Source organism: Oncorhynchus tshawytscha, linkage group LG28, assembly GCF_018296145.1.
Source record: "Oncorhynchus tshawytscha isolate Ot180627B linkage group LG28, Otsh_v2.0, whole genome shotgun sequence".
NCBI classification, from domain to species: Eukaryota; Metazoa; Chordata; class Actinopteri; order Salmoniformes; family Salmonidae; genus Oncorhynchus; species Oncorhynchus tshawytscha.
In genome coordinates, this window is record NC_056456.1 from 41,487,756 (window position 1) to 41,503,979 (window position 16,224).

Consider the following 16,224-nt stretch of genomic DNA (forward strand, 5'->3'; position numbering starts at 1 on the left):
TCCCTGTGGAAGGCTTTCGGCATCTTGCAATTGATGAATGTATGTAGATATTCTAAATTAAGTGTTTTGGTAACAGGTCCATGTAGAATAAACCTTTTACATAATAGCATAGAAGAAGTGTTCTGACAGCATAACAATGTAACAGATACTGAAGCCTATATGCATCCTGTCTGGTGGTAATGGGGTTACCATGGTAACATGTCAGAGTGATCCTCACCCCATTACCACCAGACCACCAGACAATGGTAACATGTCAGAGTGGTCATACCTTCCTGTCTGGTGGTAATGGGGTTACCATGGTAATGTGTCAGTGGTCATGCCTTCCTGTCTGGTGGTAATGGGGTTACCATGGTAACATATCAGTAGTCATACCTTCCTGTCTGGTGGTAATGGGGTTACCTTGGTAACATGTCAGTGGTCAATACTTCCTGTCTGGTGGTAATGGGGTTACCATGGTAACATGTCAGTGGTCAATACTTAGTCCCTGATCCTGGTCCAGAATACACAGGGTTTCTCCCTCCTCATATTGACTGATCCTGGTTCAGAATACACAGGGTTTCTCCCTCCCCATATTGACTGATCCTGGTTTAGAATACACAGGGTTTCTCCCTCCTCATATTGACTGAATACACAGGGTTTCTCCCTCCTCATATTGACTGATCCTGGTCCAGAATACACAGGGTTTCTCCCTCCCCATATTGACTGATCCTGGTTCAGAATACACAGGGTTTCTCCCTCCTCATATTGACTGATACCTGGTCCAGAATACACAGGTTTTCTCCCTCCCATATTGACTGATCCTGGTCCAGAATACACAGGGTTTCTCCCTCCTCATATTGACTGATCCTGGTCCAGAATACACAGGGTTTCTCCCTCCTCATATTGACTGATCCTGGTCCAGAATACACAGGGTTTCTCCCTCCTCATATTGACTGATCCTGGTCCAGAATACACAGGGTTTCTCCCTCCTCATATTGACTGATCCTGGTTCAGAATACACAGGGTTTCTCCCTCCTCATATTGACTGATCCTGGTCCAGAATACACAGGGTTTCTCCCTCATATTGACTGATCCTGGTTCAGAATACACAGGGTTTCTCCCTCCTCATATTGACTGATCCTGGTCCAGAATACACAGGGTTTCTCCCTCATATTGACTGATACCTGATCCTGGTCCAGAATACACAGGGTTTCTCCCTCCCATATTGACTGATACCATTCAAATAAATAAAGACAATACAAGTAAAAGTGGTCTAGTAACATGTATGCAGAGTGCCAGGTCTCTGTCCATTCAGAGACATCAGTGTCAAGCCTGTCTGTCAGAGTGCCAGGTCTCTGTCCATTCAGAGACATCAGTATCAAGCCTGTCTGTCAGAGTGCCAGGTCTCTGTCCATTCAGAGACATCAGTTTCAAGCCTGTCTGTCAGAGTGCCAGGTCTCTGTCCATTCAGAGACATCAAAGACAAGCCTGTGTCAGAGTGCCAGGTCTCTGTCCATTCAGAGACATCAGTACATGTCTGTCAGAGTGCCAGGTCTCTGTCCATTCAGAGACATCAGTATCAAGCCTGTCTGTCAGAGTGCCAGGTCTCTCTCCATTCAGAGACATCAGTATCAAGCCTGTCTGTCAGTGCCATTCAGAGTCTTTAAATGAAAGATCCAGGCAGCCTCTCGTTTTAACAATAAATTGTCGAGGTCACCTCCTCTCCTAGGGAGGGTGACATGTTCGATGCCGATATAACGTAGGGACGAAATCGAGTGGTTCGCTTCCAAAAAGTTGACCACAACTGGGTAAGTCCAGTTTTGGCATTTATACTTTTAATTCGCTCTTCGTTTTACCCACATCATTTATACCACAAGGACAAGTTATAAGATAAATAACTGCCTTAGTGGAGCACGTGATAACATCTTTGATTGGGGGTGTTTGAAGGATCTACATTTATAAGTGCCATTACATTGAGCACAGCCTTTACATTTGTAGTTTCCATCCACTAGGGGCGCAAAACATTTTTTATGCGTTATTTTACCAGGTAAGTTGACTGAGAACATGTTCTCATTTACAGCAACGACCTGGGGAGTAGTTACAGGGGAGAGGAGGGGGATGAATGAGACAATTGTAAACTGGGGATTACTAGGTGACTGTGATGGTTTGAGGGCCAGATTGGGAATTTAGCCAGGACACCGGGGGTTAACACCCCTACGATAAGTGCCATGGGATCTTTAATGACCTCAGAGAGTCAGGACACCCGTTTAACGTCCCATCTGAGAGACGGCACCCTACACAGGGCAGTGTCCCCAATCACTACCCTGGGGCATTGGGATATTTTTTTAGACCAGAGGAAAGAGTGCCTCCTACTGGCCCTCCAACACCACTTCCAGCAGCATCTGGTCTCCCATCCAGGGACCGACCAGGACCAACATTGCTTAGCTTCAGAAGCAAGCCAGCAGTGGTATGCAGGGTGTTATGCTGCTGGCTTTGATAGACGTTGTGCAGGGATATCTTGGGGTGGTAAATCAGAGTGTACCAATTGATCTCTGAGGTTTCTGCCCCGTGAGAATACAACCAAGGGAAGGCCAGACAACACATTACCAACCTATCATCATCGGGTCTTAGAATGTGCCATTGTTTGTGGTCGATTCCCTTGTTCAGAGCACTTTGAACAGTGAGTAGTTAGAAGGCTGCTTTTTGTGTGACTGTCCCAGAAAAAGATCACGTCTTGGTTTGTTTTGAATTTTCTCAACGGCTGTATTAATCTGACCATTTTTTGTACCCCCTCTCCTTGAACTTTCTTTGCATCTCAGCCATATTTCTGTCAAAATCTGATTCGTTTTTTTGCAAATTCTTTTGATTTTGACAGAATTGTCTGTAGGGCAAACTGATTTTCAAGGGAAGTGGGTGCCAACTATCAGCCCTCAACAAACTGTTACGATCAGTAAGTTTTCTGTAAAGATCAGTGTATAGAACATTATCTTCACACAAGATCAGAAGATCAAGGAGGCTGATTTGACGTGTGTCAGATTGCATAGTACATCTCAGGTGCTCAGAACAGGAGTTAAGAAAAGCATGGAATGCCTGGAGCTGTTTCGCATCACTCCTCCATAGAACACAAATATCATCAATATACCGTTTCCAAATAATGATGTGAGGCAAGAAAACATTTTGGAGAGGATTGAAAATAGACTGTTACTCCATGTAACCCACATACACATTAGCATAGTTAGGAGCCATTGGGGATCCCATAGCAGTACCCTTCGTCTGAATAAAGAAATCATTTAGAAACATGAAGTAGTTGTGTGTGAGTACTATTTCAGACAATGTTATAATGCATGCACTGGAAGGTAGTTCATTAGGGTCACGTTGCAGAAGAAGATGTTCCATAGCGTCAATACCGCCCTCGTGTGGACAGTATTTGTGTTAAACGACTGTTAAGTCATTTTGTAATCAATGTTCAAAGATTCCAATTTATGTTTATCTGTCTGATACCCAGAGGTTGTGAAGTCCTGGTCTTCAATAAAACAGACAGAATTCCCAGCTCACAATTGATCAGATCCCGATTTATTTGCGAGAGCTCTCCAGTTTTCACAAATACATTCCTTCTTATACCATCCTAACCTACGCACATACATACACACCAACATAGGGATTTTCTCATGAGTCTCATCACAGTTTATAACCCCTCAGCTGACAGTTCCAAGCCCCCCCCCCAGATACTAGAGCTCTGGAGGGGCTCTCCCTGTCCTCTCTTATCTCCACATACATTCCTTTCTTCCTAGGTACATGCCATATAACCCCTTCCTAATGAACAAACATTATTTAACACGACAAGAAAGACAGTGTAGATTTCTTGCCCATTATAGTGCCGTATACCTCATTTAGTCATTATTCATTACAAAAATCGCATAACAACGAATCAACATCAAAAGTAACTAACAAAGTATTCTCCGGGAGAGGATCAAGAGATTCAATAATAGAGACCATACTGCTGGTGTCCTTTAGGAGGGGAGCTGTTCTGAGACCATACTGCTGGTGTCCTTTAGGAGGGGAGCTGTTCTGAGACCATACTGTTGGTGTCCTTTAGGAGGGGAGCTGTTCTGAGACCATACTGCTGGTGTCCTTTAGGAGGGGAGCTGTTCTGAGACCATACTGTTGGTGTCCTTTAGGAGGGGAGCTGTTCTGAGACCATACTGCTGGTGTCCTTTAGGAGGGGAGCTGTTCTGAGACCATACTGTTGGTGTCCTTTAGGAGGGGAGCTGTTCTGAGACCATACTGCTGGTGTCCTTTAGGAGGGGAGCTGTTCTGAGACCATACTGCTGGTGTCCTTTAGGAGGAGCTGTTCAAGACCATACTGTTGGTGTCCTTTAGAGAGCTGTTCTGAGACCATACTGCTGGTGTCCTTTAGGAGGGGAGCTGTTCTGGACCATACTGTTGTGTCAGGGTTCTGTTCTGAGACCATACTGCTGGTGTCCTTTAGGAGGGGAAGTGTTCTGAGACCATACTGTTGGTGTCCTTTAGGAGGGGAGCTGTTCTGAGACCATACTGCTGGTGTCCTTTATATATATCAAGACTCAGTGTTGTAGTATTGAGACAGGAATGAATACCAGGGTTCAGTCTTGAATACCAGGGGCCAAGGTGTTTCAGGGTTCAGTCTTGAATACCAGGGGCCGAGGTGTTTCAGGGTTCAGTCTTGAATACCAGGGGCCGAGGTGTTTCAGGGTTCAGTCTTGAATACCAGGGGCCGAGGTGTTTCAGGGTTCAGTCTTGAATACCAGGGGCCGAGGTGTTTCAGGGTTCAGTCTTGAATACCAGGGGCCGAGGTGTTTCAGGGTTCAGTCTTGAATACCAGGGGCCGAGGTGTTTCAGGGTTCAGTCTTGAATACCAGGGGCCGAGGTGTTTCAGGGTTCAGTCTTGAATACCAGGGGCCGAGGTGTTTCAGGGTTCAGTCTTGAATACCAGGGGCCGAGGTGTTTCAGGGTTCAGTCTTGAATACCAGGGGCCGAGGTGTTTCAGGGTTCAGTCTTGAATACCAGGGGCCGAGGTGTTTCAGGGTTCAGTCTTGAATACCAGGGGCCGAGGTGTTTCAGGGTTCAGTCTTGAATACCAGGGGCCGAGGTGTTTCAGGGTTCAGTCTTGAATACCAGGGGCCGAGGTGTTTCAGGGTTCAGTCTTGAATACCAGGGGCCGAGGTGTTTCAGGGTTCAGTCTTGAATACCAGGGGCCGAGGTGTTTCAGGGTTCAGTCTTGAATACCAGGGGCCGAGGTGTTTCAGGGTTCAGTCTTGAATACCAGGGGCCGAGGTGTTTCAGGGTTCAGTCTTGAATACCAGGGGCCGAGGTGTTTCAGGGTTCAGTCTTGAATACCAGGGGCCGAGGTGTTTCAGGGTTCAGTCTTGAATACCAGGGGCCGAGGTGTTTCAGGGTTCAGTCTTGAATACCAGGGGCCGAGGTGTTTCAGGGTTCAGTCTTGAATACCAGGGGCCGAGGTGTTTCAGGGTTCAGTCTTGAATACCAGGGGCCGAGGTGTTTCAGGGTTCAGTCTTGAATACCAGGGGCCGAGGTGTTTCAGGGTTCAGTCTTGAATACCAGGGGCCGAGGTGTTTCAGGGTTCAGTCTTGAATACCAGGGGCCGAGGTGTATCAGGGTTCAGTCTTGAATACCAGGGGCCGAGGTGTATCAGGGTTCAGTCTTGAATACCAGGGGCCGAGGTGTTTCAGGGTTCAGTCTTGAATACCAGGGGCCGAGGTGTTTCAGGGTTCAGTCTTGAATACCAGGGGCCGAGGTGTTTCAGGGTTCAGTCTTGAATACCAGGGGCCGAGGTGTTTCAGGGTTCAGTCTTGAATACCAGGGGCCGAGGTGTTTCAGGGTTCAGTCTTGAATACCAGGGGCCGAGGTGTTTCAGGGTTCAGTCTTGAATACCAGGGGCCGAGGTGTTTCAGGGTTCAGTCTTGAATACCAGGGGCCGAGGTTTTGTGGGTCCTAAAAAAAAGGGGGGTGTTTTCTAAATTGTACATGACTGCAGACATTACAACAAATGACCAGCTACTCTGATATTTACAGACTGAGATCAATAAAACAAACGACCCATGTTTTAAATACAACCAATAGCATAGGCTAATGAAAAGTAAATGTCATTTGTATTTTACTTAATCTGCAGCCCTTCTTGCAGCGATGTGTTTTCTTCCATGTGCTGTCTCTCCCCAAGGCCAGATAATCACCACTTCTTATTATGAATTCAATGGATGGGGGTCAGTAACTCCATGTGAGGTTATTGTGTAGGTAGGCCTACTGTTAAAATAATCTGCCAGCAAATAGCCTAGCCTACAATTAATTACAAGAAGAGGTGTGTTATGATCATCCTCGTGATCGTGGTTGAGTGCACTTGAATGCAGATCACAGACCTGTTATTAGAGCTTGCCACATTGTTAGTTTGTTCTTGCTAGCTAGGTAGACGCTAATCCTGATACCAGCCATAAAGGTAAAATTTGGGATGTCCTGGTTGGTCTGTGCCCAGCTACAACTCACCTCTCTCGTGTAAAGCTCCGTTCAACCTTCAGCGCGTGCGAGCCGTGCGCAGTGTGAGGTTCCTGTAAAAATAGCGCTGGGTGGACTCTGATGCCTCAAAAAGACGATAAATAACGAACTCCCCTATTCATCAATACCATATACCCCTCAAATTCAACTCTGGACCTCTAAACCAGTTCCACTGATTTCTTTTCCCATTTTACCCCTGCTTTTAACCTGTGACACCAGCTGTGTGTAATTCATTATCAGGTAAAAAAAACAGCAGTAATCTGAACCGCGTAGGGTAATATTTGAATCCCCTTGCTATAACGTTTTATCTACTATCAGTCAGGGATGACATGAATAGGAATGCTGACCATGTTTATTTAGAACATTTATAGATGAAATATAGTCTATTCTATCGCATCCAGGGATGCTGCTGTATCTGCTCCAGGGTTGGCCGGTCGTCTGGACTGACAGCGAGGCACCGGCGAATCAGGTGACGGCAATCTGCGACACAAAATGGTGACGTCATATGTCAGTCTCATAACACATGCAGGTGAAGCGTTTTAGCCCGTTAAACTAAAGCCTAGGCATTGGGTCGGCACTGAGTCGTCAGGCGAGTTTAACACGTAAAAGTACGGTTCACAAACCTAACTTCGTTACACAGAGACACACAAAAAAATCTAAATCCAATAACATGTTATTTGTCACAGTAGACCACATAAGGTGAAATGCGTGTGTGCTAGCTCAACATTGCACTACAATTAATCAATATCGATATTTAAAAATAATTTTTTAAAGAAGTACAATATGAAGTACTTAGAAGGGAGCCTAGTAATGAACTGACATGTATACAATATAATATACTGTATAGATGATGAATGTGCTATGTCAAATATGACTGTGTTTACCAACAAAGTGGACAGTGTCTTGGTCTCGCAGTTTAATCAGTAGTAAAGAATAGAACAGCAGCGTTGACCGTGTGTTGTGTGTGTGTTTATTCTGTGCTTGTTTGTAAAGGGTTGGATGTGTTTAGGGTCAGTGTAAGTAGTCTCCAGGAGCAGATAGTCTTTAAGGTCGCTACACACACGCTCACCTCTGGATATTCCACGTGGAAAGTAGAGGGTTGCTTTGACGATGCTTGCGTCACTGTAGAAAGGAACATCACCCCACACCATCTAGACAAAAACAGTTCCACAGAAAAGCCTTATTACAGATCTCTTTATTAACGCAGCGGTGTTACTATTATTAAAGAGGGGTATTACTATTATTAAAGAGGGGTACTACTATTATTAAAGAGGGGTACTACTATTATTAAAGAGGGGTATTACTATTATTAAAGAGGGGTATTACTATTATTAAAGAGGGGTACTACTATTATTAAAGAGGGGTACTACTATTATTAAAGAGGGGTACTACTATTATTAAAGAGGGGTATTACTATTTTTAAAGAGGGGTATTACTATTATTAAAGAGGGTATTACTATTTTTAAAGAGGGGTATTACTATTATTAAAGAGGGGTATTACTATTATTAAAGAGGGGTACTACTATTATTAAAGAGGGGTACTACTATTATTAAAGAGGGGTATTACTATTATTAAAGAGGGGTACTACTATTATTAAAGAGGGGTACTACCATTATTAAAGAGCGGTACTACTATTATTAAAGAGGGGTACTACTATTATTAAAGAGGGGTACTACTATTATTAAAGAGGGGTACTACTATTATTAAAGAGGGGTATTACTATTATTAAAGAGGGGTACTACTATTATTAAAGAGGGGTGATACTATTATTAAAGAGGAGGAGAGGGGTACTACTATTATTAAAGAGGGGTATTACTATTATTAAAGAGGGGAGGGGAGATATTACTATTATTAAAGAGGGGAGATTACTATTATTAAAGAGGGGTATTACTATTATTAAAGAGGGGTGTTACTATTATTGAAGAGGGGTATTACTATTATTAAAGAGGAGGAGAGGGGTACTACTATTATTAAAGAGGGGTATTACTATTATTAAAGAGGGGTACTACTATTATTAAAGAGGGGTGTTACTATTATTAAAGAGGAGGAGAGGGGTACTACTATTATTAAAGAGGGGTATTACTATTATTAAAGAGGGGTATTACTATTATTAAAGAGGGGTATTACTATTATTAAAGAGGGGTATTACTATTATTAAAGAGGGGTGTTACTATTATTAAAGAGGGGGAGAGTGGTATTACTATTATTAAAGAGGAGGAGAGGGGTACTACTATTATTAAAGAGGGGTATTACTATTATTAAAGAGGGGTATTACTATTATTAAAGAGGGGTATTACTATTATTAAAGAGGGGGAGAGGGGTATTACTATTATTAAAGAGGAGGAGAGGGGTACTACTATTATTAAAGAGGGGTATTACTATTATTAAAGAGGGGTATTACTATTATTAAAGAGGGGTATTACTATTATTAAAGAGGGGTATTACTATTATTAAAGAGGGGTATTACTATTATTAAAGAGGGGTGTTACTATTATTGAAGAGGGGTATTACTATTATTAAAGAGGAGGAGAGGGGTACTACTATTATTAAAGAGGGGTATTACTATTATTAAAGAGGGGTACTACTATTATTAAAGAGGGGTATTACTATTATTAAAGAGGAGGAGAGGGGTACTACTATTATTAAAGAGGGGTATTACTATTATTAAAGAGGGGTATTACTATTATTAAAGAGGGGTGTTACTATTATTAAAGAGGGGTATTACTACTATTAAAGAGGAGGAGAGGGGTACTACTATTATTAAAGAGGGGTATTACTATTATTAAAGAGGGGTAATACTATTATTAAAGAGGGGTATTACTATTATTAAAGAGGGGTACTACTATTATTAAAGAGGGGTATTACTATTATTAAAGAGGGGTTTACTATTATTAAAGAGGGGAGAGGGGTATTACTATTATTAAAGAGGAGGAGAGGGTTATTACTATTATTAAAGAGGGGTACTACTATTATTAAAGAGGGGGGGTATTACTATTATTAAAGAGGGGTATTACTATTATTAAAGAGGGGGGGTACTACTATTATTAAAGAGGGGTATTACTATTATTAAAGAGGGGAGGGGTATTACTATTATTAAAGAGGGGGAGAGGGGTATTACTATTATTAAAGAGGAGGAGAGGGTATTACTATTATTAAAGAGGAGGAGAGGGGAGGAGAGGGTATTACTATTATTAAAGAGGGGTATTACTATTATTAAAGAGGGGTATTACTATTATTAAAGAGGGGTATTACTATTATTAAAGAGGGGAGAGGGGTGTTACTATTATTAAAGAGGGGGAGGGGGTATTACTATTATTAAAGAGGGGGAGGGTATTACTATTATTAAAGAGGGGGAGAGGGGTGTTACTATTATTAAAGAGGGGGAGAGGGGTGTTACTATTATTAAAGAGGGGTATTACTATTATTAAAGAGGAGGAGAGGGGTACTACTATTATTAAAGAGGGTATTACTATTATTAAAGAGGGGAGAGGGTGTTACTACTACTATTATTAAAGAGGGGTACTACTATTATTAAAGAGGGGGAGAGGGTATTACTATTATTAAAGAGGGAGGAGAGGGGTACTACTATTATTAAAGAGGGGAGGGGTATTACTATTATTAAAGAGGGGTATTACTATTATTAAAGAGGGGAGGAGGGGTTACTATTATTAAAGAGGGGTATTACTATTATTAAAGAGGGAGGGGTATACTATTATTAAAGAGGGGAGAGGGGTAGAGGGGGGAGAGGGGTATTACTATTATTAAAGAGGGGTATTACTATTATTAAAGAGGAGGAGAGGGATATTACTATTATTAAAGAGGGGGAGAGGGGTATTACTTATTAAAGAGGGGGAGAGGGGTATTAAAGAGGGGTATTACTATTATTAAAGAGGAGGAGAGGGGTACTACTATTATTAAAGAGGAGGAGAGGGGTACTACTATTATTAAAGAGGAGGAGAGGGGTACTACTATTATTAAAGAGGAGGAGAGGGGTACTACTATTATTAAAGAGGAGGAGAGGGGTACTACTATTATTAAAGAGGAGGAGAGGGGTACTATTATTAAAAGAGGAGAGGGGTACTACTATTATTAAAGAGGGGTGTTACTATTATTAAAGAGGGGAGAGGGGTACTACTATTATTAAAGAGGGAGAGGGGTACTACTATTATTAAAGAGGAGGAGAGGGGTACTACTATTATTAAAGAGGGGAGAGGGGGAGGATACTATTATTAAAGAGGAGGAGAGGGGTATTACTATTATTAAAGAGGAGGAGAGGGGTACTACTATTATTAAAGAGGAGGAGAGGGGTACTACTATTATTAAAGAGGGGAGAGGGGTGTTACTATTATTAAAGAGGAGGAGGGGTATTACTATTATTAAAGAGGAGGAGAGGGGTACTACTATTATTAAAGAGGGGGAGAGGGGTGTTACTATTATTAAAGAGGAGGAGAGGGGTACTACTATTATTAAAGAGGGGGAGAGGGGTTACTATTATTAAAGAGGGGTATTACTATTATTAAAGAGGAGGAGAGGGGTACTATTATTAAAGAGGAAGAGGAGGGGGGGTATTACTATTATTAAAGAGGGGAGGGGTATTATTAAAGAGGGGGAGAGGGGTGTTACTATTATTAAAGAGGGGGAGAGGGGTATTACTATTATTAAAGAGGGGAGAGAGGGTATTACTATTATTAAAGAGGAGGAGAGGGGAGGAGAGGGGTATTACTATTATTAAAGAGGGGGAGAGGGTATTACTATTATTAAAGAGGGGGAGAGGGGTATTACTATTATTAAAGAGGAGGAGAGGGGGGGTATTACTATTATTAAAGAGGAGAGGGGGTATTACTATTATTAAAGAGGGGGAGAGGGGTATTACTATTATTAAAGAGGGGAGAGAGGGGTATTACTATTATTAAAGAGGAGGAGAGGGGTACTACTATTATTAAAGAGGGGGAGAGGGGTATTACTATTATTAAAGAGGGGAGAGGGGTATTACTATTATTAAAGAGGGGGAGAGGGGTATTACTATTATTAAAGAGGGGAGAGGGGTATTACTATTATTAAAGAGGAGGAGAGGGGGGGTATTACTATTATTAAAGAGGAGGAGAGGGTATTACTATTATTAAAGAGGGGGAGAGGGGTATTACTATTATTAAAGAGGGGGGGGGGTATTACTATTATTAAAGAGGAGAGAGGGGTACTATTATTAAAGAGGGGAGAGGGGTATTACTATTATTAAAGAGGAGAGGGGTAGAGGGGTACTACTATTATTAAAGAGGGGGAGAGGGGAGGGGAGAGGGGTATTACTATTATTAAAGAGGGGGAGAGGGGTGTTACTATTATTAAAGAGGGGAGAGGGGTATTACTATTATTAAAGAGGGGGAGAGGGGGGGAGATTACTATTATTAAAGAGGGGAGAGGGGTATTACTATTATTAAAGAGGAGGAGAGGGGTATTACAATTATTAAAGAGGGGGAGAGGGGTGTTACTATTATTAAAGAGGAGGAGAGGGGTATTACTATTATTAAAGAGGAGGAGAGGGGTATTACTATTATTAAAGAGGAGGAGAGGGGTATTACTATTATTAAAGAGGGGTGTTACTATTATTAAAGAGGAGGAGAGGGGTGTTACTATTATTAAAGAGGGGTGTGACTATTATTAAAGAGGAGGAGAGGGGTATTACTATTATTAAAGAGGAGGAGAGGGATATTACTATTATTAAAGAGGGGGAGAGGGGTGTTACTATTATTAAAGAGGGGGAGAGGGGTGTTACTATTATTAAAGAGGGGGAGAGGGGTATTACTATTATTAAAGAGGGGTATTACTATTATTAAAGAGGGGGAGAGGGGTATTACTATTATTAAAGAGGGGTGTTACTATTATTAAAGAGGAGGAGAGGGGTATTACTATTATTAAAGAGGGGTATTACTATTATTAAAGAGGAGGAGAGGGGTGTTACTGTTATTAAAGAGGGGGAGAGGGGTATTACTGTTATTAAAGAGGAGGAGAGGGGTACTACTATTATTAAAGAGGGGGAGAGGGGTGTTACTATTATTAAAGAGGAGGAGAGGGGTACTACTATTATTAAAGAGGGGAGAGGGGTATTACTATTATTAAAGAGGGGGAGAGGGGTGTTACTATTATTAAAGAGGGGGAGAGGGGTATTACTATTATTAAAGAGGAGGAGAGGGGTATTACTATTATTAAAGAAGAGGAGAGGGGTACTACTATTATTAAAGAGGGGAGAGGGGTGTTACTATTATTAAAGAGGAGGAGAGGGGTACTACTATTATTAAAGAGGGGGAGAGGGGTATTACTATTATTAAAGAGGGGGAGAGGGGTATTACTATTATTAAAGAGGAGGAGAGGGGTATTACTTTTATTAAAGAGGAGGAGAGGGGTATTACTATTATTAAAGAGGGGAGAGGGGTATTACTCTTATTAAAGAGGGGGAGAGGGGTGTTACTATTATTAAAGAGGAGGAGAGGGGTATTACTATTATTAAAGAGGAGGAGAGGGGTATTACTATTATTAAAGAGGAGGAGAGGGGTACTACTATTATTAAAGAGGGGGGGTAGAGGGGTACTACTATTATTGAAGAGGGGGAGAGGGGTATTACTATTATTAAAGAGGAGGAGAGGGGTATTACTATTATTAAAGAGGGGGAGAGGGGTACTACTATTATTAAAGAGGGGGAGAGGGGTATTACTATTATTAAAGAGGAGGAGAGGGGTATTACTATTATTAAAGAGGAGGAGAGGGGTATTACTATTATTAAAGAGGGGGAGAGGGGTATTACTATTATTAAAGAGGGGAGAGGGGTGTTACTATTATTAAAGAGGAGGAGAGGGGTATTACTATTATTAAAGAGGAGGAGAGGGGTATTACTATTATTAAAGAGGAGGAGAGGGGTATTACTATTATTAAAGAGGGGAGAGGGGTATTACTATTATTAAAGAGGGGGAGAGGGGTATTACTATTATTAAAGAGGGGAGAGGGGTATTACTATTATTAAAGAGGGGAGAGGGGGTATTACTATTATTAAAGAGGAGGAGAGGGGTGTTACTATTATTAAAGAGGAGGAGAGGGGTGTTACTATTATTAAAGAGGGGAGAGGGGTACTACTATTATTAAAGAGGGGAGAGGAGGGGTATTACTATTATTAAAGAGGAGGAGAGGGGTACTACTATTGTTAAAGAGGGGAGAGGGGTACTACTATTATTAAAAAGCGGGGGAGAGGGGTGTTACTATTCTTAAAGAGGAGGAGAGGGGTACTACTATTATTAAAGAGGGGGAGAGGGGTACTACTATTATTAAAGAGGGATATTACTATTATTAAAGAGGGGAGAGGGGTACTACTATTATTAAAGAGGGGTATTACTATTCTTAAAGAGGAGGAGAGGGGTACTACTATTATTAAAGAGGGGAGAGGGGTGTTACTATTCTTAAAGAGGAGGAGAGGGGTACTACTATTATTAAAGAGGGGTGTTACTATTCTTAAAGCGGAGGAGAGGGGTACTACTATTATTAAAGAGGGGGAGAGGGGTACTACTATTATTAAAGAGGGATATTACTATTATTAAAGAGGAGGAGAGGGGTATTGTACCACCAGCAATAATTTAGTAGTAAAGTTATAGTATAGTAGTACTAGCAGCAGAATCAGTAGAAGCAGTATTAGTAGTGGTAGTAGTAGCAGTGGTAGTAGTATCAGTAGTAGTGGTGGTAGTAGTAGTATTAGCAGTAGCATTAGTAGTAGTAGTAGTAGGTAATATCAGCAGTAGTAGTAGGTAGTATCAGCGGTAGTAGTAGTATTAGTAGTGGTAGTAGTATCAGTATTTGTAGTAGTATTAGCAGTATTGGCAGTAGCATTAGTAGTTGTAGTAGGTTGTATCAGCAGTGGTAGTAGGTAGTATCATCAGTAGTAGTATTAGTAGTAGTAGTAGTATCAGTATTTGTAGTAGTATTATTATTAGTAGTAGGTAGTAGTAGTCGGTAGAATCAGCAGTATTAGTAGTAGTATCAGTAGTATTAGTAGTAGTTCTAAAAACTGTAGGCTATCATACTATTGTTTATCATCGCCTTTATTGGCAAGTGGACCTGAAAACGCTCCAAAATGCAGTGTGGTTAGAATATAACATGGTTCGCCTAGACTGAGACATGAGCAGACAGAGTTGTCCAGATTAAAAGTGTAAGGCTACTGAATGAGGTTCTACAGCTGCACCATCGAGAATCCTGACTGGTATGTTAACTGCTCGGCCTCCGACCGAAGCCCCTGTGATGTACTGGGGCCAAGCTTCCTGCCATCCAGGACCTCTATACCAGGCGGTGTCAGAGGAAGGCCCAAAATATAGTCAAAGACTCCAGCCACCCCAGTCATAGACTGTTCTCTGCTACCTCACAGCAAGCGGTACCGGAGCGCCAAGTCTAGGACCAAAAGGCTTCTAAACAGCTTCTACCCCCAAACCATAAGACTCCTGAACAGCTAATCAAATGGCCACCCAGACTATTTGCATTGTCACCCCCCCTCTTTTACACTACTGTTACTCTCTGTTATTATCTATGCATACTCACTTTAACTTTACCACATATTACCTCGGCTAACCAGTGCCCCCCCCTGCACATTGACTGCAACCCCTGAATATCGCCTCGCTATTTTTACTTTTACTGCTGGCTGCTGTTTAATTATTAAATGTATTTTATTTTCAATTTTTTACTTATCTATTTTTTATTTGACTTAAAACTGCATTGTTGGTTAAGGGCTTGTCAGTGAGCACTTCACTGTCAGGATGTATCTGTTGTATTTGGTGCATGTGACAAATAGGATTTGATTTGACAATCACCCAATGTAATTAATATAAGCTTTTTGGTGTTTTGTTACAGATGTCTCTTTCAGAGAGCACTGTGGGAATGGATGACTGGTTATGTTAATACTACATAGTTCAACGATACATCTTGAATAAAGCCTCAGAGATCCTATTAAATTATTAGGGATTCTATATGTAAATGTTATGTTTAGGCCCAAAATGGTTGCTGCACATGTAGCCGATGTGAAATGGCTAGCTAGTTAGCAGTGCTAATAGCGTTTCAATCGGTGACATCACTCGCTCTGAGACCTTGAAGTAGTGGTTCCCCTTGCTCTGCAAGGGCCGCGGCTTTTGTGGAGCGATGGGTAACGATGCTTCGAGGGTGGTCTTGTCTATGTGTGCAGACGGTCCCTGGTTCGAGCCCAGGTAGGGGCGAGGAGAGGGACGGAAGCTATACTGTTAAACACACATAGAAGGTACCGTAGACACACGTAGGAGGTACCGTAGACACGTAGGAGGTACCGTAGACACACGTAGGAGGTACCGTAGACACACGTAGGAGGTACCGTAGACACACGTAGGAGGTACCGTAGACACACGTAGGAGGTACCGTAGACACGTAGGAGGTACCGTAGACACGGAGGAGGACACGTAGGTACCGTAGACACACGTAGGAGGTACCGTAGACACGTAGGAGGTACCTTAGACACACGTAGGAGGTACCGTAGACACACGTAGGAGGTACCGTAGACACACGTAGGAGGTACCGTAGACACACGTAGGAGGTACCGTAGACACGTAGGAGGTACCGTAGACACGGAGGAGGTACCGTAGACACACGTAGGAGGTACCGTAGACACGTAGGAGGTACCGTAGACACGTAGGAGGTACCGTAGA

The 16,224-nt window shown here is 42.0% G+C and overlaps 1 protein-coding gene across 1 annotated transcript in view; it reads right to left on the reverse strand.

The window, feature by feature from the left end:
• Positions 1-4,634: 4,634 nt before the first annotated feature.
• The window catches only part of LOC112226511 (serine/threonine-protein kinase pim-2-like), a 22,313-nt gene continuing 10,723 nt past the window's right edge, over positions 4,635-16,224 (reverse strand). Inside the window, exons 7-9 of the mRNA XM_042308291.1 lie at positions 7,595-7,676; positions 6,517-7,005; positions 4,635-5,970 (exon numbers count right to left, since the gene is read on the reverse strand). Of these exons, the coding sequence (XP_042164225.1) occupies positions 6,914-7,005; positions 7,595-7,676 (174 nt within the window). The 3' untranslated portion in view covers positions 4,635-5,970; positions 6,517-6,913. The remainder of the gene's footprint in view (positions 5,971-6,516; positions 7,006-7,594; positions 7,677-16,224) is intronic.